Genomic DNA, 26,881 nt, shown 5'->3' with positions numbered 1-26,881 from the left:
TAATTCTTCCCTTTTTCTAACTGATATTCCTTACAAATTTCTTAACTGCTGTTAACTTTCCCCCCCCCCCTTCCTATTTCTCGTATTTTAAATAAGGGCTACAAGTTGCCCTTTTGAAGGGAAGAGCTGTCTCCGGTGTACTTTTAGCACTCACTGTCTGTGCCCTGCTCCATCCGGGCAGCAAAACTCCCCCTCCGCACACACGCTTTGCCCTTTAGGTGCTTAATTACTACCAAGTGCCTCACCTACCTTCTCAGCCTCCCCGGATAAAAGGCAGTGCCACCCTGCTCCCTCCCTCTTGTACCTTTACCTTGCCCGGTCTGTCTCACTTTATTCCCAGGCTTCAAAGGCGCGGCACACCTGTCTAAGGCACCTCCGAGCGCCTCCCTGAGCCACCTGCGCTCCCGAGCCGCGGGCTGTCAGTCCCTCCCCTCACACCGTCCGGGTGGGGCCGGGCTCCGCTCTGTTTGCCCGGCTCCGCGGGGCCGGACGCGCCGTGCCTGCGGTGCGAGGCCGAGCCCGGGTCCCGCTCCCGGCCCGGGGCCGCTCCCAGCCCCGTTCGAACGGCCGCCGCCAACCCGCGCCTGCGCACTGCCCGCCCCGCCGGAGCCCAGGGAGAGGCGAGGCGGCTCGGGGAGACCTGCGAACTACGCGCCCCGTCGTGCCCCGCGCGGCCCGCTCCCCACGGCCGGAGCGAGCTGGTCGCTCGCAGGGCACGCCGGGAGCTGTAGTCCTTCGGCGCGGGGTATTGTCTCTCCCCTTTCTCTGTCCGGGAACCCGACCGCCACCCCGCCGGGCGAGCGCGGTGACTGACAGCGCCGGGCAGCCAGTGGCCGCAGGGCCGTGCGGCCGAGCCCGGCGCGTCTCCCCGGTGACCGGGGCAGCCGCTGTCTCGGCGGAGTAGCCGGGAGTCCCGGGGGACAGAGGTGAGTGGGTCCGAGCGGGGCAGCGCCCACCGCAGCCCGCCCGGCTCTCCCATCCCCCTCGCCGCCGAGCGCCCGGCCCGGGACCCCGCTGGGATGCGGCGGGAGGAGCGGGGACGGCAGATGGACGGCGAGAGGGGGGCCGAGGGGGGAGGGGAGCGCGACGGTGGGGGCCGAGGGGAGGGAGGGGGCAGACGGGAGCCCCTGACCGCCCCTGTGGGCGCCCCTCGGGCTGCGGCGCTGCCCGCGACCCCCGGCGCGCAGCGCGGAGGGGGCGGCGGGTCCGCCCGCCGGGGGGGTCGCGGGCGTTCCGTGCCCTCCTGTCTTTTACCGCTTGATTTTTCAAATCGTCCCTGCGGGCTCAGGTGCCGCTTCTCCCCTCCCCGCAGCTCCACCCCCCGGGAAGCGGCTGCCCCGGGAGCCGGGCAGTTAATGGGTAACCCCGCGGGGCGCTGCTCCTGGGGCGGACGCACCGCCCGCCCCTCCGCTCCGCCGCCCCCCGGGTCGCTCCCGGTCCCCGCGGGATGTCCCTGCACCCGCCGAGGGCGGTGCCGGGAGCCTGCCCGGGAGCCGGGGCAGCGGTAGCTCGGCTGCGAGAGTGGCTGAACAGAGATGCAGCGAGCCCGCCGTGCCCGTCCTGCTGCCTCGGCAAAGCGCCCCGAGCCCTCCCGGCTGTCCCTGAGCCCATCCCGCCTGGGTGTCGCTGCTGCCGCCCCAAGTGCCGCCCTTCTGCGCGGCGTCCCAACAGTTCTGGAACGAATGTGCAAGTAAAGAAGGGGGGGAAAAGTGCCTAACTGCCAACAAAGCCTTTCCACCTTCTTAAATACAGCAAATAAATTAGTCTGAATGTAGACGCATGACTAGAAAACTTAGCTTTAGAAAACTTTGTCCTTACTCGCATGACTCTTGTCAGACAAAACAGCAGGAGTCCTGTTTGTGTTCCTTACACTTCGTACACTGTCTTCAGTGGAAGAAGACTTTTTATTAACAACGACTTTTTAGCCTGCTGTTACTAATTACAGTCGGTATTTTTTGAATGATCACACTAGGTGCCCCTAAAGGAAACATAATGATCTGTCTTGCCAATTGTGAAATGCTGATGAGATTTTCTTATTAAGACATTGTCCTGCCCAAGTTCTCAAACAACTGGTAGCTGTCTTCTACAGGTTGTGTTGTTACATTTCTTGTGTAACTTGTCTATTAACGTGTACCACATTTGAATAGTTAGTGGAATTCAAATGTTATAACTTCATTTGAGCTTTGTAGGGACTTGGCATCAGTTCTGCCTCAACAACTGGCATCCATGCTGAAAAGTCTTCTGCATTACTGTAAGACCTGTGTGAGGAATGAGGGAACCGTCTCTCTTTCTTCTATGCACTTCCACTTTGCATACTTTATTCTCTTACAGTCCCAGTATTGAAAAACAAAATTAAGCCAGACAGAATGAAACCAGACAGTTCTCTGCTGTCTCCCTCCACATTAACATGGATCCTGTAGTGCCAAGTACCAGCTCATTTCCAGAGGCTTTTTGGAAGGTAGTGGTGGTCAGTCATGTACTCCTGAACTTCACTGGCTCCCTCGCTGCCCTCTGTAACTGTTAAGTTACAGTTTAACATAGACTATAGCAGGAGTGTGCCTCCTGTTTCAGTTCTTTTTGTTGCTATGAGATAACAAGAGCAGAAGCAGGAAACAAACCACCTCTCTCCCTTGAAAGTAAGCAAATACATGTTATTTTCTTTGGAGTAGAGGGTTTGAAAATGACATGAAAAGCTAGCATGGATATGTAAAAACATTGCATACAGAAATGCAGTGTTTGTGGGATACAGTACAATTCAACCATAACTAGTATTTTTGGTGGTTTAGACCCCACAAATAATTGATTCAAATGGTAGACCAGAATGTTTGCTGGCAGAAAACTTGAATGTTTTGCTCTGTTTTGCAGTTCTGTGTCAAAGCTGATGTGTATGGGCAAATTATGTTGTTTCCTATACTTGAACAACTCTTAATGTGTATATATTAGTGTTTTTGCCTGAAATGTTCTGTGAAATATTTTGTAGTTATAAAGCTACAAAGCTTTATATCAATGTAAGTGAAATTATGTTTTTGTTTCACTGGATATGCTACACATTTGGTAATTTATTTCAGGAAAAGGATATTCAGACATGATTACGTTGGGAGTGTGTAAGTTTGTGCCCCTTCTGTGTCATATCTCTTTAGATCCAGGCTTCAAATCTGCAAAGAAATTAGAAGAAAAGTTAGCAATTAGATAACTTGATAATTTAGTTTTGGACTAGTCTGTTAACAGTTTGACAGTCAACTAATCTCTGCTTGTGAGAAACACTGTTTTCATATTTTTTCCATTTCCATGACATTGTTGCAGTAAAACATAGTTGGATGCTGAGCGTTCTTGCAGAAGAGATACATTTGTCCTTTGTCTTGAAGTTTCCTAGATAAATTTAGTGAACTGTTGTTTAACATGGGTGTAATTAGCATAAAAATTGCACAGTAATGTTCAGGTACTGAGGCAGGGAAGAGGTGACTTTTTTAGTGAAATAATACAGTTTTTCTTTGGTTGGTATTTTTTTGTTTGTTTTGGGTTTTTTAGTGTATAGACACATTAATTGCAAAAACCCTTTAATGTTGAATTATTTCCTAACTTTACACCTACAAATGTTTACAATATATTTTAACAGCTGAAAGCCTTCACACCTCTGGAAATCATTATTAGAGAAAAGTAACATGTTAGCGGCCTGTGGATTTTTTTTATAATTGTCCGGGTTTTGAATGACGTTTCATTATCAGTGGTTATCATCTAAAATAAATGCTTGATGTGTAAGGGTCATAGGTTAGGAAGGCAAGTAGGTAAATTGACTTGTGAATAGAGTTAAAAAGAAACCTCTCTTAGCAAATGTGGAATTGTGAGGTAAGACAGAATTGGGATTTGCCTCTTCTATAGATTAGAGAGATAGCTGGAAAAAATCTGTTTTTCTTACCAGCCACTTCAGTATTACAATATTGAATCTCATTTTTTTTAGTAACAACTGCTTTTTTATTATATTTTTAAAATGAGATTATTTATCATCTCCTACTCTGAATTGTTTCCTTTCCTCTTGCAAGCTAGTAGCACAGTTTTAGGTGCCAGATAGTACAAGGCTTTATAGTATGACCACGTTAACAGCAGCATTTTGGAGGGTACTGGGGGTCACATTAGGCTGTTCTCCAGACAGCTGAGAACAGAAATATTTACTATAAGGCAAGTTAAAAGATGTATATATTCATGCTTATAGGTAGCAGGTTTTTATGTACTGTTGGGCATTTGTTGGTTCAAATTTTTTTTGTTAGAGAACTATATCTTGAAATATTTAAAGATTATTCTCAAAAAATACCAGACCTAATTAGAGCTAGCTGAATGCACAGTGACCTCTTGGTTCCCAAGTTTAGCCCCATCAGGAAAGGGTCGAACTACATTTAAGATATGAGACTGGATGCAAGTTGATAGGGGTTTCTTACAGCAGTGTAAGAGTTAAGTTTGGTTAAATGTTTGCAAAGCACTTCCTATATTATGATTTCCATTCAAAGGTTAAGTGTGAAGTTTCATTACTTCTTAAAGCCAAGTTGTTTTTTTTTTTTCCCTCAAATTATAGGAAAACTATCGTTAACGAAGCTGGATAATTGCTATATTAAAACAATTTGCAAAAACCATATTACACTGAATAGTCACAGCTGCACCATGGAGACATAAAAACCTGATGTCCCTTTGTTCAAAAAAATAAAAACTAAACCCCAAAAAGTAAAGCCAACTGGATGTCTTCTGGCATCTTGAAATCTGTCCTATTTTGGGTTTGGAAGGGTCCTGTGGGAATTACATCCTGCAGTTGTGTATTTAGCAGAATATTTGAGAAACAGCAGTAGTTTCTTAAATTTGGTAATCGAAGAGCTTGTATGTAGTTAAGATTATCATCCTAAATTGTATTTGAGTTTTGGTTTGGTTTTTAATTGGTAAAACTTTTGAAGTAATTGCCTTGTTTGTTCTAACCCAGGCAGAAATACTGTGGAAGTAGTGTGCTGTGGATTTAATCACATTCTGAGTGTGGTTTTTTTTGTTATTTCTGTAGCTGAGAGCAATGTCAGTAGGATTTCTTGGTCATTTTTCTTCCATGCGAGTAGTGGGTGGGACGCCACTAATTTAGCACTTTAGATATGATAAAGAAATGTGTTGTCTCTGTGTGTATGTATATTTATGTTTATGGGAATGTATTTATCTAAAATGTTGCCTGCATTTTCCCCATCTATGCAAGATACTTGGTTTCAAGTACCTTACACACTTTAAGTATGTTACAGTGTGACTGAATTAAAAATAAGCCTGTGGACTAACTCAGAGTAATTATTGTCAGATTAGTTCTCCCTTGCTCAGATGGAGTTTATTGCAATTTTTTGTAGCTGCAGTCCCATGGTTATTTCTGTCAGTCATCCTCCAGACGTACGGAAGGGAGGGTTCATATCGTGCAAGAAGGGGATAGTTTCAAAAGTTGAAAAAGTTGTAATTTCTTTGATTTTTGTGAGCCATTTTCATGCATTTTAACCTGCTTAGTGGGGGAAACCTCTTTAAAACAATGGAATTTGCCTGAGTATATTTAGAACAAGACATCCAGACTTCAGTGCTGACACCAAAAGGCAGTGAAATATTCTATTTCTTGCTGTTCATATAAAGCTGTTATATGTTAATTGTAAAGTCATGACTAGATTAATACTGGCAGCATGTGTCTTTTTCACTCCTTTTTTTTTTAAAATTTTTAAGATAAACTAAAACACATGGATGTTGGAAGGATGGTCTGAAATGCATTTTTACAGTGTTTTCTATCTGACAAATTGTTTTGAGTAGATTAATTGATGGGTGTAACAGTTAATCTGATCTTGGATCCCTTTGGTCTGATACATGACTGAATGCCCATTTGCCATTGCATATGTAAGTGAAATGTACGTAAGGAAGCTGGAGATACTTATTTTAAGCTGCTTTTACAGTCAGTGGAGAGATACAGGCAACTGTAGGGGTAATTAATCTATTTTACATGATACATGTGGTACCTGTTTCTGTACACTGAGTGTAAAGGGGGTGAGGTGTAGCTGAGTAGATGGGCACAAGCTCTCATTTTTATTTTGCTGGGAAAGGATGGATGAGCTTAATTAAAGATTTTCTCTGTGCTGTGAAATGGAGTGGTGCATTTTACAATGGTGCAGTATGCCAAAAGGTAACTGAATAGTAGGTAATGTGGGGGAGTTGGGGAAAACATAACATGCTTAGTATAAAAAACACTGACTGTACATCAAAAGACTTGGATTCTGTTCTTTGCCATTTTGTCATGTTGTTATTTTAGAGAGACGCTTTATTTGCATTTGTAACTCCTTTCTCATCAGTAAAATTAAGACTGTGGTACCTGTTCTTTTCAAACTGTTTCCTGTGTTTCGTTAATTCTCTGGCAATAATTTGTGGTAGAGTTCACTAGCAATTTTTCTGAACAGTAAAGGGAATACTGGGTGCTAAAAAGACTGAAATACAATGAGAATTATAATGTCTTTTTTTTTCTTTCTTTCTTTAGAGCTTCATCAGATGAAGGAGTGATACTCTTGAAACATGACAAAAAACTGGACTAAATAAAAATTTTCCCGTTTTAGGAAAAAAATCCAAAATGTATAGACCAGGAGAAACGGTCAAACGTCGACTCAACATGCACGCTCCTCCACGGATAAGAAGCGTGGAAGTTGCTCGAGGAAGAGCAGGTTATGGGTTTACCCTTTCTGGACAAGCTCCTTGTGTTCTCAGTTGTGTGATGAAAGGAAGCCCTGCAGATTACGTTGGACTTAAAGCAGGAGATCAGATATTTGCGGTTAATGAAATCAATGTGAAAAAAGCCTCCCATGAAGATGTAGTGAAACTTATAGGGAAATGTTCTGGAGTCCTGCACATGGTCATTGCTGAAGGGATGAGTCATATAGATTCATGTTCAAGTGATGAAGAGGTTGGTTTTTATGATGGGAAGGGGTGGCTGAAACCCAAACCTGACTCTAAAGCTCTGGGTATAAACAGAGCAGAGAAAGTTGTTGAAGAAATGCAGTCTGGTGGCATTTTCAACATGATCTTTGAGAATCCTGCTCTTTGTGCTGGTAACTCAGATAATTCTGCACCAAAACAAAGATCATTTTCAGTTTCTGCTGCTATTAAATCTGAAACTGGCAATGAAAGTGTAAGCAATCCAAATCTACTGTCAAAGGAAGAAATAGCCAAAGTTCTGAATGATGATTCAGTTTTTAGAATTGGACTGGAGAGTGCGGAAGACTTTGGATTAGATGCAAGCATTTTGAATGTTGCCATGATTGTGGGTTACTTAGGCTCCATTGAACTTCCTTCAACAACCTCGAATCTGGAAACTGAGAGTTTGCAGGCCATTCGTGGGTGCATGAGACGTCTGCGGGCAGAGCAAAAAATCCATTCCCTGGTGATGATGAAGATAATGCACGACTGTATTCAGCTCTGCAGTGACAAATCAGGTGTTGTGGCAGAATATCCTGCAGAGAAACTGGCATTCAGTGCTGTTTGCCCGGATGATAGAAGATTCTTTGGACTAGTTACAATGCAGACAAATGATGATGCAAGCTTGGCGCAGGAAGATGAAGGGGTCCTGAGGACATCTTGCCATGTTTTTATGGTGGATCCTGAATTATTTCATCATAAAGTTCACCAGGGTATAGCAAGGCGTTTTGGACTGGAATGTACAGCGGATCCAGATACAAATGGCTGTCTGGAGTTTCCAACATCATCTCTACCTGTCCTGCAGTTTATTTCTGTCCTGTACAGGGATATGGGGGAATTGATCGAGGGAATGCGTGTGAGGGCTTTCCTTGATGGTGATGCAGATGCTCATCAGAATAATAGTACGAGCAGTAACAGTGATAGTGGAATTGGAAATTTCAACCAAGAAGAAAAGAATAATAGAGTTCTGGTGGTTGATTTGGGGACCAATCCAAGTAAACATATTCCTAGCAGCATATGGGAAAATCCAGTAGGAAGGGGACAAAATCAGCCTGCTTCCCATTGGAATGGCTTCTGTCATGAGCAAGAGGGAAACATCCCTTTAGAAGTAATTCAGAATGATAAGTCCCAAAATGTAAGCAAACATTTGAGCCCTTCTGCTCGTATTGAAGTTCCATTGGTTTCCTCCCGAAATTCAGTACCCCCATCAAAGAAAAACGCTGCAGGCATGGGCAATCAGAGGTGGTTGCCTGTGCATGTGTTACAAGAGTGGCAGCATGGAAATGCCAGTGACCAGGAGTCATACACTGACTCTACAGACGGCTGGTCGAGTGTTAACTGTGGGACCCTTCCCCCTCCAATGAGCAAGATTCCAGCTGACAGGTACAGAGTCGATGGCAGCTTTGGTCAGCCGCAACTAAAATCTCACAAAAGTGAATGGTCCAAGAAAATGTTCTGCATTCAGAACAAATTTGGCCCTCCGCACAGTATCAGGAAATCTAAAGAAGATAAAAAGGTAAGAATATGTTGGTATTGGTTCTTAACAGCATCAAAAAACCCCACACCCAAACCCATCTGCCTATGGTACTTTTACACAGTAATATTTGCATATTAAAATTTAAACATGTATTATATAATTACAGAATTTCAGATGAAGAAAATAATATGTTTCTCTCTTGTTTGCAGAGGCACTGCATATTCCTCTTTGAGTGCAGCTCTGGAATTGTACTTCTGGTGGAAGTATTGTCTGTTAGGGCTTTCTCACTTTTCTTGTCTCTTCATTGTTTCCAAATGTTGCAGTGGCACTGAAATGAAAAGGAGGCATGACATTTTAGCAACTTCATTTTCTTCTGACCTTCAGCTGCAAAAGAATGGAAACAGTCTTCATCTTTAGTCTGGTTCCTTTTTGTAGAAGGCTGGCTTGCAAATGTTATTTTAGTGGTATCTATTTTTATAGAGACATGGTATAATAATTAGTCAAAAACCTGGATTATACACTTTTCACGGAATAAGACTGTTTTATTACAAAACTTCACTCCAGTGAACCTCTCAATACAAGGTGTGTTAAAAACTGACATCAAAACCTAGTTGTTAGTGGTAGGTCACAAATCTAACATTCTGCCAGTAAGCCTGTAATTCAAATTTTATTCCAAATTACTGTTCCATCTACTTGTTTTGTCTACTATTAGACAAAGTGAGGAGACTTAAGAAACAAAAAAAGGTGTGGGAGGAGTATTCAGCGTGATTACATACCCTTTGTGACACACACATTTTGCTGTTGAGGGAACTAATCTCAGGGGAGTCTGTTGTTGATAACTGGAATTCTAGTAAAGTGGAGCCATTGTTCTGATACTAAAAGAATCAGTAGCAGTTTTGTATCTGAAATGTTTGCTGACTCCAGGGAAAGACAGAATCTCATACTCCAAATTAGTCTTCAGGAAGCTTTGTCATTCCATGCTTATATTAGTGTTCACCTTACCAGTACTCTAGTGTATATATTAAATATACTAGTTTGTTTTTTTTTTATTTTCAACACAAAAAGAGTACAGAATACTGTTTGTGAAAATTTTGTGTATTGCTTATATGGTTGTTTCAGATGTCCATCATGCTATCCAAATCTATTTTGAAAAACTGTGGTTTTTTTCTCACCTGATTAAAAATATACAACCCCTGCTCAAGTGGACGACAGTAGAGGTTCATTAGTTGTTTCATACTGTTAGAAACTAAATCTTTGCAGTGCTGTGACAATCAGTCACAGACATTTTGGGGATTAGGCTGTGGAACTTCAGAACATTTTGGGTTTTGTGTGGAAAGAGAAATTATTTTTTATTGCTTTTCCTGCACTGTAAAGCAAACACCTTTTGCATATGTTCTACTGTATGCTTTTTGTGCTGAAAATAAAATAAACTAGTATGTATAATAGTTACACATTAGTGTATTGTTAAGGTGAACACTGCTACAGGCAGCAATGTTTTCCAGGCCTGCAATAAAATTAAATTTCAAATATTCTTAAATACAAGGTGATTCACACTTTCAAAAACCAGACAGAAGTTAGCCAAACAGAAACACTAAATTTGTGAACATTTCTCACCCAAACCACCTAAGAATTGATTCTATCTACTGCCCTGAAGTCTGTGTGCTTCATGATCTCTTTGCTGATGGACCAAGGAAAAGGCCTCTTTATATGCCGCACTTGGTGCGGGTACATGATGGATGTTGGTCCCAAGTGCTCATTAGAAGCTGAACCAACTGCACTGGATGCTGCTGAAATTCTTTAGGGGTCTCTGTAATAAGTTTGTGTCTGCAGTGTCATCCATGATAGTAATATGGATTAGATTTTTTAAAGAAACACTTATTTCATGGAAGTCAAGATTATAATAATTAAGTTCTCATAGAAAATTTTACACTTCAAGATGAAAGATGCTCCATGTGTGGGTAAAGAGTAATAATATTTCACCTACCATATCACTCACATCAGCATAAACCAACACTAAGTATCTCAGTCTTCCCTTTTAAGTCTATTTGATAATAAAATAGGCATTCTGTTCTTTGATTACTGAAAAATTTGTTTGCAAGACACATTTAAAATGTTCCTACATGGCTTTAGCATTTAATCTCTTCATTGAGGCTACAGAACCTCTTTTGCATTTTAATTTCATTTTTCAGTATTATTGAAGGCTGTTGAAACTGATGAGAAAAGCTCATAAAGGTTATTTGGAGTAATTCACAGAGATGAAATTGTACAATATTCTCATCTTAAATCTTTAATGAAGATAGAGGATGTCATTACTGATGAACATAGCTCTATACTTCTTCAGGTGCTGCAGAAATAGGGAAGATTTGTATTTGCATTTTAGAGCACTAGTTTGTTTTCATAAGAGAGAAATTCAGACTTTCTTTTTACTTTGTGTGTAGGGAAGAGGTAAAACTGCCCATTACAAACCATTATTCAGGTGCGTTAGATCTGTGTTCTAGAAAATTACACATCCTCAGCTTCCTGTGACCTTTGTAAGTGGTAAGGACTTATTTTACCCAGCTTGCTCAGACCCATTCCAGTCACGGAATAAAGTGAATAAAGTTGCCACATGGGATTACATTCATATTTTTACAACTTGGTGGCTCAGTCTAAGTCTTCATTTGGCAGAACAGTCCTTAAATTGCTTTTAATTGAGGTAGGTTTTTGTCTTGTACATCAATACTGAAGATAAAACATCCTATGAGTGGGAATGTAGAAGCCACTAGAGGGAGAAAAGATTATCAAAGCTAGAGGTTCTTGTGGTGGACTCTGTACTTCTATTTCTATGTTAAACACTGTCTTCCTTGGAATTTTCAGTACACATGAGTTCCTGGATGCAATTCTGCTCTAGCAGAGCTGCTGTGCAGATAAACAGTGATGATCACAGTGTGTAATTCTGAAAAATATGCTGTACTGTACAATGCTAGTGGGGGGTAAGATGGGCATAAACTACTTCCAGATTTTATAGCTGCACTTACAAAACATTTGCAAATTGCACAGCATGCAAGAGCAGATGTGAGAAAGTGTTAGTGAACATATCTATTTAAAATTGCACTTTCCGAACTAGCCTGGGAAGTGCTTCTTGTGAGTCTGGCATTTCAGACTTCAGGTCACAAGCAAGTTAACACATTTTTTGAGCTTTTTTTCCCTTTAGTGATGATGTTTTCAGCTCACAGACTAGAATTGTGATAATTGGCAAATTCACTTTTAAAATATTAATTTTCTTTATGATGCTGTAAGGCATTTTAAAATTCAGTGTAAGTGTAAATAGTTGAAAATAGTTAAAAATGCCTCATTTTGTTGTTAGTGGATAGCATAAGGTTTTTTGTTTTCTTTAAAATGTTGTAATCATTAATTATCCCCAAATAACTGAACACATACTTTGACAATTGCTGTATATATATGGTTTTTTTTAAACCTTTTAAAATGGTTTCTGTGCATGGTAAGAGGAGAACTAAAGCAGGGAAATTTTTGTTCTAGTCCACCTCTTTTGGCTGAGACTTACTAGAAGATATCTCTGGCCCTGTGCACCCCTCAAATTATTTCCTGAACCTCACCTTTCTGGAGTTTCTTAAAAGTGTCACGTGAACAGATTTCTATTGAAGCACCTAATGAGCATTTTTTGGTGGTATCCATGTCTTCTGTAGGTCTTAGATGAAAACAAGTAGTGAGAGGCCTGAGGATGTTGCTGAAATGTACTGAAAAGTCTTGGAAGGCAATGTACCTTTCAATTTGAGATCAACTAAGGAGGATTTCTGGTGACAAGAAGCTTCTAAATTGCTCTAAGATTGATGCTGGATAGGGGTGTGTGCTCTCCTGAGGTCTGTGAGACTAGCATGAAGAGCCTGATTATGGTTTCTGTGGGAATGGAATAATTCCTGCTTTTTTGTTTGTAATTCCAGTTGCACTATCCTGCCTTTGCTGTTGCATTGCTCTTTCCACCTTCTTTAGCATCCCCCTAAGTTCCAGTCACTTATCTACTCACTCTTGTGCATGATTTTTGGGTGACGCAAATGAAAAGCATCATAAGCAATATGAAAACATCAGGGGATGTTAGAATTGGCAAGGGACTTAAGAAATTGCTGAACAGGGAAGCATTCCTTTCCCTCTAGACTAAATTAATATAATGCATTTGATTTTGTTCAACCCTCACTCTCTGTTTTCAGGCTAGTGCCTGGCCAAAAATATGTCTACCCATTACTGTTTTAAATTAAGTTTAACTGGGAAAATACTCATTTTTCCACTGGAAAGCTTCATAACAGCCAGTTTAGTCTTTGAGGACTAAACTTGAGGACAGAATCCTAGGCATTGACCTCTCGCCATTTCTTTTGAAAAAAAGAAAGTCTGTTTTAATACTGTGGGAGTGAGTATAACACTGAAGATCAAAAGACATTTAACAACCTGAGCCTGATATAACTAGCATTTGGGCACTGGGTTTATTCCAAGAGAATATGACAAAGCTATTAAAATGTAATTAAATAGCTTTTTAAAATTTTGGGTATTGACTTTTAGAAATCCTTTCCTGTTTCACACTTGTTATGCTTCTATCTTGATCACATTATTGTTTGTGCTGATGAAAAGTGTGAATTTGTAGTTGGATCCTATTTGTAGATCTTAGAGGAAAACAAAACAGAAAATCTTATTGTATAAGACTCACTGGACAATAGTATTGCAAATATGTATGCATTTTTTTAAACCATAAAATATATCAGCTGCTTGGTAACCTTCCTAATTTAAGCTCCTGAAAATATTGTAAAAATGTAGAAGAGAAGACAGGTAAGGAGTAAGTACTGTGGGGTTCATAGAAGAGAAGGCAGATAAGGAGTAAATACTGTGGGGTTCACTAAGGCATCTGTCCTTGTTAATCTGTATCTTGGCTAACTATTATTGTTACTTTGTTTTGATCAGAGGTTTAACTGTAACTACTTCAGAGTTGTCTTTGTTTCCAAAGCAAGTATTACTGAAAAAGATACGCTGTTCAAGTTTAAAACGATGATTTTTTTTTTTTTTTTTTTTTTTTTGGTGAAAATCTGTAATTTGCTTCAGATCCAAGTATTGCAGTTTTTTAATGTTGGTAACTGGATGGTGAACTAACTGCAAAGCAGAGATTTTAGATGCAGAGACAATGTTGGCAAAGCTTTGTGGTTCTCATATTTGTTTTTTTGTTGTATAATTACATGTTTTTTTCCCTTTCTTTTAGAATTCTGTTTGCTCACTAGCTTGAATTGTTCCACCACAGCTGTTTTTGAAGCAGAATTAATGGCATCTGGATTGCTATTCTTACACAGTACAATTTAATGTTAACTTTTGGAATTACAGACTTTGATCTGATTTGAGATCTACCTATATACCTTAAAGAGAACTCAAGAAAAATCCCAAACACCAAGCTAGGTCTGAGAATGTGCTAGTGTGAATTAATCTGCAAAGAGGCATCTAGAAGAAATAGGTCCTCTGATTTTTGCTTCGAGAAAATGAAAAGCAATTAAATATTTAGTAATTTCATGCAGCCTTTTCATATGAATTATAATCTTCTAAAATTATTTTTTAAATGGTTCTAGGATCTTTAAAGCATATAAAAAGACCAAATAACGCTGGCTGTGTTTCTCTGAAAAATAAATTAGATAAAATCTGAACAGTAAATGTCTGTAGAGCGATGTCAACTTTTGTGAAGTGTCCTCATTTCAAATTTGTGTACTAGAAAGAAAATGGCATGGAAAAAATAATTAGGATAGAATGAATTGAAATAATGAAAAATGGCTTAGTTTTTATGTTGTAAACATAAAAGCTTTGAGGTGGGAGGTTATCAAGTTATTGCCTGTACAAAAAAAAAAAAAGAAATCTGAATTTCTTGAAGTGGAGAAGACTTAGAGGAGAAAAGGAGTTGTAAAATACCAGTTCTTCACTGGAGAAGAAATAGATCCATATGGAATAAATATGGAATAAAGGTCTTTAATTAACAAAAAAATAAATATGGAATTGCTAAAACTTACCTGAACTTGTACTTTTGGCATTCCTGATATCACTTGACTTATATATTCTGCAGTTTAATAGTGTGGAAAGAAAACACCACATAATTGTACTTTATCTGTAGTTTCATTTCATACCAGCTAATATTTGTCCTGAGAAATACTAACAGTTTTACTCTACTTTCTCTTACTGATGTTATTTTTGTTTTAAACCTCAACCACCAATCACTTACTTTTCAATCAGAAGTCAGCTTAGTCTTCTCCCATGCAAAAGTTTTTCCATAATTGTAATATAATTGGTTGCTGTAATACTATTTTTGAGATGGGTTGACCAGAGTTACAAGTAGTTTAAAAAATGTGTGGTCAGCCTATATATTCATAAGACTTATTTCTTGATGTTTTTTTCTTTTCTAATGATTTTTGGTCATAGTTTTGATTGTTACTGTTTATTGGACTATACTGAATTAATGTTCCCAGCTAATGCCTACCTAATGTTCAAGATGATTTGAAACCAATTGTTATGTCTGTATTTATATTTTTCTCCACATTTTCCCCTATTGTAGTAAGTTCTTTCTGTTCCTCTGCAATTTCCAACTACCAGGCTTCCAACTTATATAAGACACTTTTATCTAGTTATAAATATACTAGCTATAAATATATATAAATACTCATATATATATATATAAATATACTAGCTATATATATATATATACTGGGAAAATGATCTTTTTAATCTGCATAAACAACATCAACATTTATTGGGGTTGTTTTGTTGTTTTGGTTTTTTTTTTTTTTCCTTGTAAAGGGGTTAGGATAGTACTGAAGTGTAGACGGGTCAGTGTTTTATGCCTAATATCCTTAGTACAGGAGACTAGCATTAAATTTCATTTACTTGGATGTTCATGTCAGGACAATCTCTTTTCTGTGTCTTTCCAAAGTCCATATGGATTTTATATGAAAGATCTTACATTGTTCATTGTATCATGGGCCAAACTGGTATTTAAGCCATTATAATGGTTAGGAAGGGAGTGAAATGTGTCATTATCATCTGATCAGTAAAGAAGTATTCTTAAAAGTCATCGAATCTGTTGATCAGGACTGGTGAATACAGCATTTGAATTCTTTGTCATCCTGGTGTAATCCAACCAAAAAAAAAAAAAATTACAGGAATTGAAGTGTAATTAAAGCCTGCAGAAAAGCTGACAGTGAAGTTTGAATGAGGATAGACCTTTTCTAATTAACCCTCTGTCACCTAATCTGGTTTTGTGAGGTGCTGCCACTCCATGATGATGGCACCAGTGCAGGGCAGCCTGAAGGGTGTCATTCATTCTGGTTTTGTCCATAGCATCTGGAGCCCTCTCCAGCAGCACAGATACCTGTACCCCAGGGCTTACTGCTTCCTGTTACGGGCCAGGGGACTGGACCACAGCCAGTTCTTCTCCCAGTTCCCCCCAGATTCCTTCATCTCTTTCAGAATATGAGAAGTCCTCACCTAGCATATCCCATATGTTAATCCATCCTGTTCTCAGGCCGCACAGACTGTCATTTTACAAGAACTGCGAGTTTCACTGTCAGTTTTGGGTGGGGAACACGTGATGCTGGCAGGTGGGATGAGGGGCAAAGGGGGGTCAGGCCTGCTCTGCACTGCTCCAGGGGGGTGGTCAGTAGTCAGGAGAATGGATGCTTAGGGTGGGATGGACAAGAGAGGAAGATAAAACCCCATGGCCCAGGGGATTTGAGCAGGATTTGAGACTAATATTGATGGCAGTATAATATTTGCATCAGCTGCTTTTTTTTCTGTGATCCTTTCATTATGTTTTGAGACTTTGTACGCTTTATTGGCATTACTGTGGCATCCTTGTTTCCCATCCCTTTTCAGAAAGGTTGAAATCAGCAACTTTCTGAAGTCTTAAACCTGCATTTTTTTAAAAGATGAACTGCCTGTTCAGACTGACCCTTCTGCTGAGGGGCTCAACAGCCAGGTTTAAATTTGGCAAATTCTGAATATCTACAGAAGTTTCAAATTATATGGTCAGTGTATCTGGGTTCCAAACTGTTACGCACTTTACCATACAAAGTCATAGAATGAAGCCTAAAAACAGTTAAGAGTTTTTCAAAGCTTCAGTATCTGGAAATAGGACAAATTAAAATTTGGTGATTTTATAGTTAGTATGATTAAGTTCTGTGACACATAGAACGTACCAAATTCTGTTGAGCTCCTTAATTAGCTGAGCTCCTTAAATTGAGGCAAGCAGTGTGACCGTGCTAGCATGTGCATGGTCCTTTTGTATTCTCTTAAGTGGCCAGGATGTAGGATGGTGTACTTGTTCCACCTGAACAGGAGGAAAAACATTTTCTCTAAAGATTAGTGCATACCAGTAATGATATTTTTGTCTTAGAGCTCCTAGAATTTTGTTCATGACATTTAATTACTTTCTTGCACTTTTTTTCATCAAACATTTAAACTTTTAAAACTATTTCATTCAAATCTTGTGAGATTAACTTTTGTTCTGAAACAGTTTTGAAAGCATAGTTCTATAAATGTAGATGATCTGGCTTGTCAGCGCTTTTTAAACTTTTTTGATTATCTTCCCTTATATTTTACCTTTCCTTCTTGCTGCTCTTCCACAGAGCAGGCAAAATCTCTGTCCCATCAGATTTAGTCCCTTTAGTTTCCTCTCAAGATCCCAAACTATAATGTGTTTTCCATGAAAAGAGTAAATTTGCTGGAAGTTGTAAAGCTGGCCTAAAGCCTCACAGCTTTTTTCTTTCTCCATTTCTCCCCTTTCTGGATTCCTGCTGCCAGCTCACTGTATTTTTTTGTTGACAGGAATGCCTGAACTAACAAACATTTTCCCCTTCCTTAGTCTCTTATATTCCAATAGCTGCCTGTGTCCTTCCTTGCTACCCCCTTCCTTCACCTTCAGCTTTATAACGGGTACCAGAAGAGAGGAAATTTATTAGTTATATCCAGACAAAAACTGTAGAGAGGCACAAAGACTACTTAGCACAAAATGGAAATTTCACGTTGTTGCATATGATAATTTGTTACAAAATTATTATACTTAATAAGTGCATTTGCTGGAATATGAAGGAGCATGGTACAGCTTGTGCTATCGATGGGAATTCCTTTAAGATAATTGAAGATGTTTTCTAAAGGTGTTATGTTTCTTTGTGTTCTGAATAATTGATAAGGTTTCATCGACTTTCTTCTGTGCTCTCAGGCTCCAGGTCACAGTCACATATTGGCTGTCAGTTTCGCAGTGCATTTGTTTGGTAGTTCCAGCTTAAAAGAGCTCCTGTTGTGCTCAGGCTGGAGTTGGCAGTGAAGATCATGATTTGTGCTGGCATGACTGTCTGTGGATCTGCCTTAGAAACAGGATTATTTCATTTTGTGAAGTCTAGTTTACTGTTAGTGGAGATGAGGGCACAGCCTGCTGCAATTTGTGAGCTTGCAGGAGTGGTCAGAGGTACATGCAAAGCCCTTAAGCTGCCACAGCTGCTGAAAATCTTATATGGAACTGCTGCCTAACTTGTTTATCAGTTAAAAATACTTTAAGATCCCTTCCTTTTCGTTCTGTTGTTAAATAATTAGAGTTGTGGAAATCATCTTCTATTGGATACTTTTTGTTCTTTCTGTCTGTCTGTGTGCAGTCTAACATGAGTCATGTCCTTCTTCACTCCCTCTGCCTTGCTAATAGATGAAGTACAACATTTTCCACTTTCTCATTTGTACTTCTACATCTTTCTTGTTCTCAGACAGAAACTGTTGTCACTTGGACACATTCACAAAATGCTGCTCTATCAGTCCTCCCCTGGTGACCTGTTTTCAGTGCTCTCCTTGTGATATTTGCACTTGCCATTTCCATTTACCCTAAAAAAAGGGGGTGATCTAGTAATTAATTTAAAAAAACAAAAGGACACAGACACATCAATTGTCCTTTTTCTCTTAGGATTGTACATTTAGCTGGTATTTCAATCCATTCTAATTTTTACTTTTTTATAACAGTAGAAAAAGGAATGGATTTTTTAAGAGCATCAGTACTTTAATTCCTTTAATCCTTTGTTGTTTTTCCTCTCCATCTGCCAAATCATAACAAGATAAAGGCTTTTAGAGATATGCTCTTTTATACTGTCACCATGACAGATAGTAGTAGCAGCGTTGCAATTATCAGTATTGCAAATAGGAGAGGATATATTGCTGTAGCACATGCTTCTCACTGATCAACTTGTTTTCACAAATTCCTGTGCTTTTCAGCTGGGGCTTCTGGATTCCTAAAATTTCTAAAATGAAGGCACTTAGTGAAATGTCAGGTGGACTTTAGTTTCTAATTCTGTTCTCTGATAGAATTTCTTAGATTCTCTTGACTATTTAGATACTTTTGGAGTTTTCTTTTACGGGTTTAGCAACACTGCTTTTGGAAGAGAATCTTTAAGGTAGGATAATAAATTCTAGGGCTTATAGGCAATCTGTACTTAAAAAAAACCCAAACAACCCTCCAGCCTAATGTTCATGCAGCAAATTTCAGTGTTTTAGTTTGGCAGCTAACAGAGAATGAAACAGCATGTTTTTCATAGAGTGGCTTGGGTTGGAAGGGACCTTAAGATCATCTTGTTCCAAGCTCTCTGCCAAAGGCAGGGACACCTCCCACTGGACCAGGTTGCTCCAACCTGGCCATTTTGTTGGTCATACATGTATTGTTCTGAAATGTCTGTGGATAATTTAGTGGTTTTTAATATCTGTTTAATAGTGTAATAAAAGCTTTTAGAAGTATGATAATTTCTTTATGTCTAACAGACTGCAAAAATGACATTAATATCAGTCATTGCACTAACAATCTCTGTGTGCTCAAATACCATGTATTTCTTTAGCCGTGCTGATTAGTACATTCTAGTTTCAATGGCTGTTTTCTGTTCAAGTCATAGATGCTTTTATTTCCAGCTCTTCAGAGTCCCATGAAAAACATGTGCCAAAATGGTGCTATTTGCTTAAGATACGTGATTCTTTCCTTATTTGTGTGCATGTGTTTATGCACAGCAATTTTTTAAATTGATCTGGAGAAGGAGGTCTGCCTTCATAGTCTGAATGTCTGGAATAGAGTCAAGAAAAGATGAAAAGGGAGACTTCCCAGGAAATTAAATACTTGTGAATTGCAGTCTTTTTGGTTTTTTTAGTAATGCCTTCGTTAATTTCCTAGATTATGAATTTGATTTTTCAGAGCAAGGAAGAGATTTTTGTCAGTTGAAAACATTTTCTTAATTGCAATTGTTATCCAGATGGGTTGGGGAAATGGTTAGCTCAGTGCATTTTTATATTTTGTAATCATTGCTTAAGTGTTGTTTTATTCTCAGGGTCTCTTTTTTTTTTTTACCTGTTCTTATCTTTACTGTTCCACACAGGACTCAATAGTCAGTTTTGCATAAGAATGTCAAAAAACCATAAATAAAAATCTTGATTGGATGCTAATTTACTTTCTCTTTTCTAATACCCCACAATTTACAAGTGGTTTTTGTCCACTCTCCCTCTTTCTCTTTGTTATTCTTCTGACCACAAATAGGTAAGCAGCGTTTACTTCCAAACTGGGGCATCTGGTGATAATTAATCTTATCTAGAATCTGCTTCTCAGTGGAATCTAATTAGATTTGTCTTTAGGCAGTTGGTTCCTCTTCCTTCAATTTGTAATGTTACTGTTTGAAAAATTTTTTGAGTGCATGTTTTCCAGGTGCTTGTTTTAATCTCGCAGAATCATATATGTCAGTCTCTACCATTTAAACAAATACTGGACAGTTCATATTCTTTTTCGGGATGAAATAGAAGGAAAAGTGAATTGTATTCATTATTCTGAATAGATATGTCTGCTAGTCTTTTCATCTTTTTCCTTTCACCATTTTATTTTCAATGGAAGATGAAGTTCTCTGAGGGATGCATCTGCTTTTAAGAAGCATATCAAAGACCATTAAGCACCCGTACTGTGTAACTGTTTCAAAGTACCAGTTGTACTCACACTAATGATGCCATTAATTTGCTGAGTTGTTGGTAGTCTGAGAGTTTTATCACAAATTCTCAGATTAAAAATAAAAAAATTTGCAGAACTAATGTGTTTGTCCTTGAATAGCAGTGAAATTGAGTAGCTGTACACATATATTCATGTTTTAACAGGAACATATTCATACAGGAGGAACCTTGTTCATGTTTTGATCAGCTGTGCAGCAACAGTAATGGATATTGCTGAATTCAGTCAGGGGTTGAGGTGAAGTTCGCTGTGTGGCACAGGTTACTGCATCAGGTGTAAACTTTCCATTCAGACAGGAAAGGCTGGTGTGTCTATAAGGGATGAGGCAGGTGTGAACCACCTCAGCAGTATCTGCCTGGATGAACAGATGACTTTAAAAGTTGCTCAAAAAGACAGGAACTGTCCTCACTCTATTGGGTGTTCCTTGTCAACATTCACAGAGAGCAATTTTCCTCCCTTCACATTGATTTGATCATTTAGCAAAAGCCATCTTAGCTTGTTTATACTGTGCTTTTAAATGCTCTCTTAAAACCTTGGAAGCTAATCTTTGGTTACCAGATTTCCAGCTTTCTTTGGCAGAACCTGCCCAATTTAATTCTCAGCCAATAAAAAAACACCGTAGTAAATTGAAAATTGGGAGGGAAAGGGATTTCATGGAAAAATGGATCACTTTTATCACTGAATGAAGTTGGATTCTCAAGCCTGCTGAGGGGGTGAACCCTGCTTCATACTTTGGATCCAGATTCCTGTTTTGTCTTGACAATTCTTTGAGCTTGTAAACAGAATCTGTTGATAACACTGGTGATGGCCAGAGCCCAGTTGCTATAGAACAGTGTTGTCTCCATGGGAATTAGCAAACAGGCAGACATCTCCGAGGCTGTATAATGCTCTGGCTGCTCTTCTCTGCTTTGTATGAGTGGTTGCTGGCATGAGGTTATGAGGATGTGAAATTTGTGGTTGTTCTTTTGATTAAAGTGACATGTATAGACTTTCCAGTGAGTGATCAAAGGGAGGGAGACCAAAATATTTCAGAACTCAGAGCACAGAAACTTGCCCAAAGGAAGAAATGAACACAAATAGAAAATTTAATAAATATTACAAATCTGCCAAATGAGCAATTACAAAAGTACTAATAAATATATTTTTAAGCTTACTATAATGAAGAAAGATGCTGACATGGAACAGAAGGGAATTTGCTCTGATTTAAAGTCTTTTATTTTCTAAAGCAAAAAGGATCAGTAGACAGGGAGGAATTTTCCTCACACTGAATGTTACAATGAAAGGAATCCAAAATTTCAGGCACATAATCACAAGTTTTTGTAATGTAGTGAGTTTATGTACATCTGCTTAGCACCAGTCACTGACTGTGTGCCTAATTTTAGGTTTAAGCTTACACTTTGCCATTTGGCATAAACTTGATATGTACATGCTGAGTAGCTTAACTGACATCTGGTGATTTTTTAAAGAGAAAGAGTATGATTATGGGTACAAGAGAAAACCATTAGATTTAATTACTGCAGCACCAATTCTAGTAATGGATCATCCAAGTGAGATAGTTGCTTTTCTCCGAACAAAAGTTCCTGCAATTTTGTACTGTGTGATTTAAAAAGTTGGACTTCGCAGTACCAAGGCTTTAAAACAAGAGTAGTGAAAGTAAGATTTTTAAAAATGTGGAGAAACATTCCAACAGAAGCTGGGTGAGATGATTTCTAGGATGGTAATTTCCTATAGAAAACCCAAATATTTTGTAGTTAAATAGTTTCCAGTTAAGACAGTATAGAGCTAGGATCATCTTACTTTTATTAGGGACATATATCATGGGTACATTTTAGCAACCTAACTGATCACTCATGTTTATACAGTAACTTAGTGCTGAACGTTTAAGATATTTGACTTGAGACTGGAAAAGTCAACTTTACTGAATTTTAGTATGTGATTTTACAGGGGCATGGCAAATGACCAACTTGTTTTGAAACTTTGGTCCTGTTACAGGTTTGCAAATCCATTTCCTTAAAATTCAGATGTTGTCACTATGATCAGCAATGTACTAGAATTAAAGAAGTAAATTAATATATATTTTCTGTTTTGTATAGGGTGCAAAATTTGGACATTCAATGGGATTAAATCAGGCTCCGCCCCCACGTTCTTCTGCTCGAAGATCATTTGGAAGATCTAAGCGCTTTAGTATTACTCGCTCTCTGGATGACCTGGAGGTAATTAACTTTCACTTAAAATTTAGAAGTGAGTCTTAGAGAGCTTACACTAGATAAAGCTGATAACTGCTGAAAGAAAGTTAGTAATATATTAGTGTAATAAAGTTACTTACTATCATATGATATTTTTGTGAGGGGAGTACAGATTTGAGGTATCAACCTGTCCTTTTCAATATTTCTTTAATAGGTTACATTGGTGCCAGCAGTGTCCATTATTTCTGTGCGGAATTCTGACTTTATTTTTCCTATCACACTTGGTCCTGTGTAAATACAAACAATACACTTTTGCTGATCAAAATGTTCATAATGTCTTAGAAATGAATGTATCATGATACATAGAAAAATCAAATGTTCATCATTTCTGGTTTTGTTTGTTTGATGCTATTTTACATCTGATGTAACATCAGCTGATGCCTGGCTCTGAGTGGCCAAACCATATTGGTTTTGGTGAAAACAAGGAATGAAAAGCCATCCTCCTGTTCTGCTGTAGGAACCACCTGTAGGCATATGGCTTCATTATATTTTCTCTCCTGGCGTGCGTCCTCAGGAAAACCTGACCCACAGTGATGTGAAGCTGAATAGACAAATTCTTCCCTAACCCCTTTACTGTGCTTATTTGGAGGAAGGCTGGTGACTGGGGAGAAACAAATTCTGTGCAGAGCTCTTGGCACAAGAGCCATGGAATACATATTATATACCACTCTTCAGCATGGGAGGGAATGTGGCACACTGAGCCCTCAAAATGGGAAGGAGGTGTTTAAAAAGCATTTGAGATGGGAGGAGGAAAGAAGGAGACACTCTGAGTTTTCTGCTGTGGGAAAATGTAGGAAGAATGGCATTTCAGTGACTCTGAACTAAAGGAGAAGGGAGCTCAGTGCAGTGGATTTTTGGGGAGCAGAATATATGGAGGAACTTCTGGCATGCTTAGGGAATGCAGGTAGGAACTGTAATTATTTATTTCTCAGATGTTTTTAGATTTTTCTGTTTTTCATAGTGGTCTATTTCTATGTTGTCTGAAGTTTTTAAGTGTCTTGCTTTTTTTTCTAGTCAGAGGAAATACTTTTGCATTTCTTTGCACTCATAACTTTAATACAGTAATAAGTAAGTGCATAAATTAAACACAGCAAGAACTTCTGGATAAAGGGGTTTGGGAACCATCCAACAACATCTTTCTTAATCAGAAAATGGTGATTTTTCTAAACTGAAAAAGCTTGTTGCTATGTATTACCAGTTTTGACAGAATTTCTGGTTGCAGTAAGAGTGAATTCTCTCAGAATACCAAAGAGTCTAGTGCCAGTAATTCACATGCAGCAGGAAAAACATGGTTCATTCCACCGTCTTCTACATGGAAATTTCCTGCAGGTTTTTTGCACATCTTGTGTTTTGAGTGTTTTAAACATCAAGAATAAAATGTAATTTCTGTTGTTGGAGCTGTTTTACATTGCATAAATATTCATTAAAATTGGCACTTGGAACTTTCCATTAATTTTGGAAAGATACCATAGTTACTGGCCTAAAAAGCTCTTTTTTCTCTCATTATATCCTAGTTGGTACTGGTTACTGTATGTAAACAGAGTAGCACCAACAGGAGGGATTAAGAGTCGATCTGTGTCCCAACATCCTCATTGTTACTGCAGTTACTTTGGAAGGGGAAACTTTCATTCTAGGTCACAATATGAATTGGACAAAGGAATGGTCTGTATTAAAATCTGTATTTGGATGAATGCCCTTACTACATGTAGCTATGTGGGTGTGGACTGTTCTCTGTCCAACTGCTTCTTTTTACTTTGAAAACTTTTTTTCACTCTGCGTGCTATAAGAGAATGAACTCCTAGATATCCCATCCACCAGGAGAAACAGCAATCCAGAGAAGAATTTCAAAAGCTTTATATGTCAAAATAAAAATGGTGTTGGGGTATTTTAATTTTGGCTCAAACTTTAACACTGCTGCTTTAGCACTTGTCCCAAGTACTCTTACACTAAGTGTAGTAGAACACAATATTGTTAGTACATGTTTAGTTTATTTCAGGCCATCTATTTAGGGTTGCTGGAAGAGGAAATAACAATAGCAGGAAATTCTTAGAGACTCCACCTTTGGAATAATGACCATGAACATATTGTATAGGCTACTTGCTTGCTTTTGTGTTCTTTCCAGTTATCTTAGCAGAATGGATAAGGTAATAATCCAAACATGAAATTTGGAAGTTAATATGCTTCTCTGAGCTTGTGGGTTTGATTCCTGCTGGCATCCACAATCTTCTAAATTGAGCAGTGTAAGTAGGTTCCATGGAGTTTCTTTTATGGGCATTTGCTGAACAGTGTTCATTGCTTACATGTCTAAAAAGGCTGTATTTGGATTTTTTATTGAAGTACGAACAGTGTGTGAAGTACCAGCTGTCAGTGTTGCCGACTGCTGCCATAAGGTGGCGTGATTTCTTTGAAATTTGTTATTTATTTATTTTTAAAAAGATCTGTCCAAGAATACAGCATATTAATAGATACTTTAATAAATAAAAACATGATTTCACCAGAAAAATGTCATTTTTATTTTAAATTGTTAGATTATGTCTGGCTATACATGCACAGACAGAATTCTTACAAGGTTAGAACTAATAATATAGTTGCCCCTCCTTAAGCATTTTCCTCTTACCTGCAGAAGCTGTATTACACATAGAAAAAAACAGACAAGTTTTTAGGATTAATGTCTAGGTGCTGTTTTTAATAATAGAACTAGTATACAAGATTATTTTAAATATGCAGAGATCAAAATGGGGTGAGAGTGAAAAATTAATGGTGCAGTTATGCTATAATTGTGGTAGGAAAAATGTCTCACAAAACAGAAAATGCACGATTTTATTTCTGAACTGTGGAAATTGTGCTTGTTCACAGCAGGGCTGATTGTGATTAATTATCCTGTAAATTGAATTCAGAAAATGAGCATGTCTAGTATGTGCCTCAGTCATGCTCTTTTCACAAGAAAGGTATTTAGAAATTTTTCTTTATTAAATTATAAGAAATCTGGTTTTGTTAAGAACAGATTTATCTTTTATGTAGTAATAAATTTTCCTATGTGAATAATCTGTTGTTATGAAATAGTGTCCACTAACAACCATGTTAACATTCTGTGATTTGCACCACAGTTTTACTTTTTAGCATATTTACTGGTTCATATTTTCAAGGTGTAACTTAAGCTACAAGGACCTTATGATTATTTAATATTTGGCTGAATGAGAGGGCATGATCCTATTCTTCTTCCCACTTTTCTTCCCTGTAGGTGAATGCCACTACTCTCATTCTCTTGCACAATTCAGTTCTGGAAAAGATGTTTATAAATTTATAAACACATTAAAGGTGTCTCTGTGAGACCGCAGACAGCAGAACACTGCCTATGTAAAAATTTACCTTAGCCACAATAATTGGAATTCTTTTACTCATCAACAGTTTTGGAAACAGATTCCATAACACTTTCAACTGTAGCCCATTCCACTTACCTTTTAATTTTTCTTGAAGTCTGTAAAAATGGGGGAACCTTGCAGTATTTTCTTGAAGACAAAAAAATTAGGTTCCTCCTCACCAAGAGGAACATTCAAACCTGTTTTTTCCTGAAAATCATTTTGGTACTTGTACTTTTGGTATTTCTCTGTGGTTAAAAATAGGGCAGAGTAGTATAAAGAGAGATTTAATCTCTTAGGGAAACAAGTGTCAAGTTCTTTAAGTATTCTTAAATAATCATTTAATGCAGAGAAATTTTTTAACTTAAAGATGATTTAATTCTTTTAACTAAGTATCAGGACAAGAAAAGATGGCTGTTGCAACTTTTCTTCTTGTTCTCATCCTGTTTCAGAAACCTTAAAACTATATTGTATATGATAAACAACATTTGTTCTATCAAATTTCTAGAGTTTAGTAATGTTTTCAAAGTTGGAATGTATCATGTATTCTTTTTAAAAAGCAGTGTGAGGACTTTTGTTAGAATGTTCCATCTTAATTATAACCATTAACAATGTAGTATTATTAGGTGTTATTATCGATAATAATGCTTGATTTTTTTTCTGTTTTGTTAATTCTACTGAATCAACTTCTTTTTGCATTTCATCTGCAAATTGAAAGCATACAACACATCTCTTTGGTATGAGGTTTTTATACTAATGATGACATGTCTCTGCTGGATATTAGCTTTGGCATCTGTGGGTGGCAAAACCCCCTAAATGCTCATTTGAC

At 38.4% G+C, this 26,881-nt stretch overlaps 1 protein-coding gene across 2 annotated transcripts in view; it reads left to right on the top strand.

The window, feature by feature from the left end:
- Nucleotides 1-790: 790 nt before the first annotated feature.
- The window catches only part of RGS12 (regulator of G protein signaling 12), a gene marked incomplete at its 3' end in the record, with an annotated part of 86,146 nt that continues 60,055 nt past the window's right edge, over nt 791-26,881 (top strand). For both annotated transcript variants that reach the window (XM_082281380.1, XM_082281381.1), the window contains exons 1-3: nt 791-926; nt 6,521-8,467; nt 22,541-22,660. In XM_082281380.1, the coding sequence (XP_082137506.1) occupies nt 6,611-8,467; nt 22,541-22,660 (1,977 nt within the window). In that variant the 5' untranslated portion in view covers nt 791-926; nt 6,521-6,610. The remainder of the gene's footprint in view (nt 927-6,520; nt 8,468-22,540; nt 22,661-26,881) is intronic.

The sequence above is a fragment of the Coloeus monedula genome, assembly GCF_965178545.1.
Source record: "Coloeus monedula genome assembly, chromosome: 5".
Lineage (NCBI taxonomy): Eukaryota > Metazoa > Chordata > Aves > Passeriformes > Corvidae > Coloeus > Coloeus monedula.
Note: the sequence above shows the minus strand (reverse complement) of the source record. Positions and strands in the feature narration are given on the sequence as shown.